The 3,032-nt window shown below is 33.9% G+C and overlaps 1 protein-coding gene across 1 annotated transcript; it reads right to left on the minus strand.

Annotated features, from left to right (window-relative positions):
* On the minus strand, positions 1-1,899 carry LOC141298377 (guanine nucleotide-binding protein G(I)/G(S)/G(O) subunit gamma-T2-like). The gene is made up of 3 exons (XM_073828893.1): positions 1,773-1,899; positions 971-1,059; positions 1-336 (listed from the first exon to the last, which is right to left on the minus strand). Exons 2-3 carry the CDS (start codon positions 1,052-1,054, stop codon positions 211-213), a joined length of 210 nt encoding a protein of 69 aa, XP_073684994.1. The 5' UTR covers positions 1,055-1,059; positions 1,773-1,899; the 3' UTR covers positions 1-210.
* Positions 1,900-3,032: the final 1,133 nt, after the last annotated feature.

The following is a 3,032-nucleotide window of genomic DNA, read 5'->3' on the forward strand; positions in this document are numbered from 1 at the left end:
TTTGGTTAAACTGCTATTGAGTTTATTTTAAAAAGAGACAGGTAACATCATATCACAAAAGATATTGGATAACACAAGGGTGTCCTTTTATACTTCTGGAACTGTATTTTTTTTTTAACTAAAGTGGTTGCTTAAAAATGTAGTACAGAGTTTCTAGAACAAATATTGATGTTTTATACAAAAGTAGCCCTGGTGCTTCCAGGGCCGCTGCTACGTAATAATGCATCCTCCCTTCTCCTTGAACGGGTTCTTGTCTTCTGGGACGCCCTTCACCAGCGGGTCTTCGCCAGACCTCCCCTCAACAAACGCAATGATCTCTGGGGCTGTTGTTGACACCTGAGAAGAAGAAACAGGAAATATGGTTTCATTGCCTGTTGCCATCTCATAACGGTGTCCAGTAAACAAATAAGTAACATTCTCAATCAGAGGATGTACACTCTTAAAAATAAAGGCGCTTCATGATGCCATAAAAAAAACCTTATAAACCTTTATAAAGAAACAAAGATGTTTCTTTGTGGAACCAAAACTGGTTCTATGGCATCGCTGTGAAGAACCTTTTAAAGCACCTTTATTTTTAAGAGTAGTCGCAGGTGTTGGAAATGTTCTGGAGATCTTAAAGGGGCTGTTCATCCCAAAAAAAAAAAAACTTTGTAATCTTTTAATCACCCTCATGTCATTCCAAAAAATAAAGGAAGATATTTTAAAGAATGTTGGTAAGCAAACAGTTTTGATTCCCAATGGTTTTCATTATATGGATAAAAAAAAAATTAGAGTTGAAGTCTCTGGGTAATGAAACTGTTTGGTTACCAGCATTCTTTAAAATATCTTCTTTTATGTTTTGGAATGACTGGAGGGTGATTAAAACATCACAGAATCGTCACAAAAGTTTGGAACAACGCAAGGGTGAGTAAATGATGATTGAATGTATATTTTTGGGTGGATTTGTCCCTTTAATGACTGGAGTTCTCACCGCAGTTCTTGGAGTGTTCACTTCCAACTTCAGCTGTTCCAGCTCCATCTTCAGGATGTCTTTATCTGACATGTCCCGAGCCATCCTGCCTGTTCAGAGGAAATAAATGAAAACATATTTAATTTGAAAAGTCTCTTGAACAATGCTTGTAAACTGTAAAAAGTCATAATCTGCCAAAAGATATTGAACTCATTTTAACATATTAAACAATTAAATCCATGAAAATAAAATAGATTACATAAAGATAAGATTTGATTAAAAAAAATTCAATGATGAATTAATGCATTTCAACTGATTCAGTGATGCTACATTATATTTCTGACTTGAATAAAACCATTTTATTTATATGTTATTTTTTAGCTTACCATTTTTCAATGTTTAAAGAAAATATACAAAATGAAAGAAGAAACAAGAAAATGCTTATAAATGTTCATAAAAAAAATATGCATTGTTCCAAATCAACCAAACAATGTTTAGAAACTCACTGTATAATCAAAAAAGCTGTGCATTTATAGAGATGTTAAAATACTGAAAACTACACTTTCAAAGTTGGAAATAAAGTTATTGCAACAGGTTTTAAAAGTGTAAAAACTTAAAAATATCATGTTTAATCCAAAGTGTTAGTCTCCATTATTTTTGTAACCATTTCTGAGCAAATATTACTACAGCAAATGTTTTTCCACTGCAGCATGAAAAAACTCAGTCCTGTTTTTTGCTGTGTGTAACCGTTCTGTAAATGTAACAAATATTTAATATATTCTGACCAAAAACAACTAAAGTACAAAAAAAGTCTTCCATTTACCTGCTGAATGGGACTGGCAGCAGTCAGAGAAAGGTCCTGAAGACTCTTAGGAGATCATCAGTGTGGAGGTGGTTCCTCCTCTCCTGTCCGATCTGTCTGTGAACAGACTACGCTCTGATCTCTGTCTCTTCTCCTCTATTTCTGTTGTCCGAACCCCTCCTTCTCAGGTGTGGAGATTGATTCTGGCGGGGGATTGCGCTCTGATGTCATCAATCTCCTCTGATCTCATTAGGCCAATCAGAGCAAGCAGGAGTCACCTCTAAACAACATTAAAAAACTGCAGGACGGACCCAATGTGGAAAATGAAGAGTGCTGCCATTGTCCCTGAAATTATCTGCTGATGCACTCGATTAATTATCAATGTATTTCTGCATGAAAACCTCAGCCTAGAAAGAGCTCAGTGTGGTTTGTAGATCACAGGCAGGAAGCAGAGCTTTGGTTGAACATAATCAGACAGTAGCAGTAAATATATTTATTTTGTAAGTGATATGCTGTGTTTGACAGCTCTCAGACCGTCTGGAGTCTTAGATGTCATACTGTGCTGCCTTCAATTCAATTCAACTCAGTTTAATATCTACAGGTTTGTTTACAGGGCATTGATTTTGCAATCTTCAAGTTTTTCATCAATACAAACTCTGTTAATAGCCAAACATGATGAATATTGAAACACACTCTGGTGTTCAAAAGTCTGGGGTTGAATTTCTAAAAAGAAATTAATACTTTTATTTAGCAAGTTCTCATTGAAATAATCAAAAGTGACAGTAAAAAGATATTAATAATGTCAAAAAAGATCTATTTTGAATAAGTGCTGTTATTTTGAACTTTTCACAAAATATAATGTTTGTTGAGCAGCAAATCAGAATATTAGAATGATTTCTGAAGGATCATGTGACACTGAAGACTGCAGGAATGATGCTGAAAATTATAGCTTTGATCACAGGAATAAATTACAGTTTAACAGATATTCACTTAGAGGAAAACTGTTTTAATTTGTAATAATATTTAATTGTTTTATTGTATTTTTGATCAAATAATTGCCGCCTCTGTGAGCAGAAGAGACTTAAGTAAAGACATTTATAACATCAAAAAAGCTGTTCTTTTGAACTTCTCAAAAAATGCAACTTGAATTGTTTTCAACATTAATAATAATCAAAAATGTTTGTTGAGCAGCAAATCAGAATATTAGAATGATTTCTGTGACACTGAAGACTGCAGTAATGATGCTGAAAATTATAGCTTTGATCACAGGAATAAATTACA

The sequence above is a fragment of the Garra rufa genome, chromosome 22, assembly GCF_049309525.1.
Source record: "Garra rufa chromosome 22, GarRuf1.0, whole genome shotgun sequence".
NCBI lineage: Eukaryota > Metazoa > Chordata > Actinopteri > Cypriniformes > Cyprinidae > Garra > Garra rufa.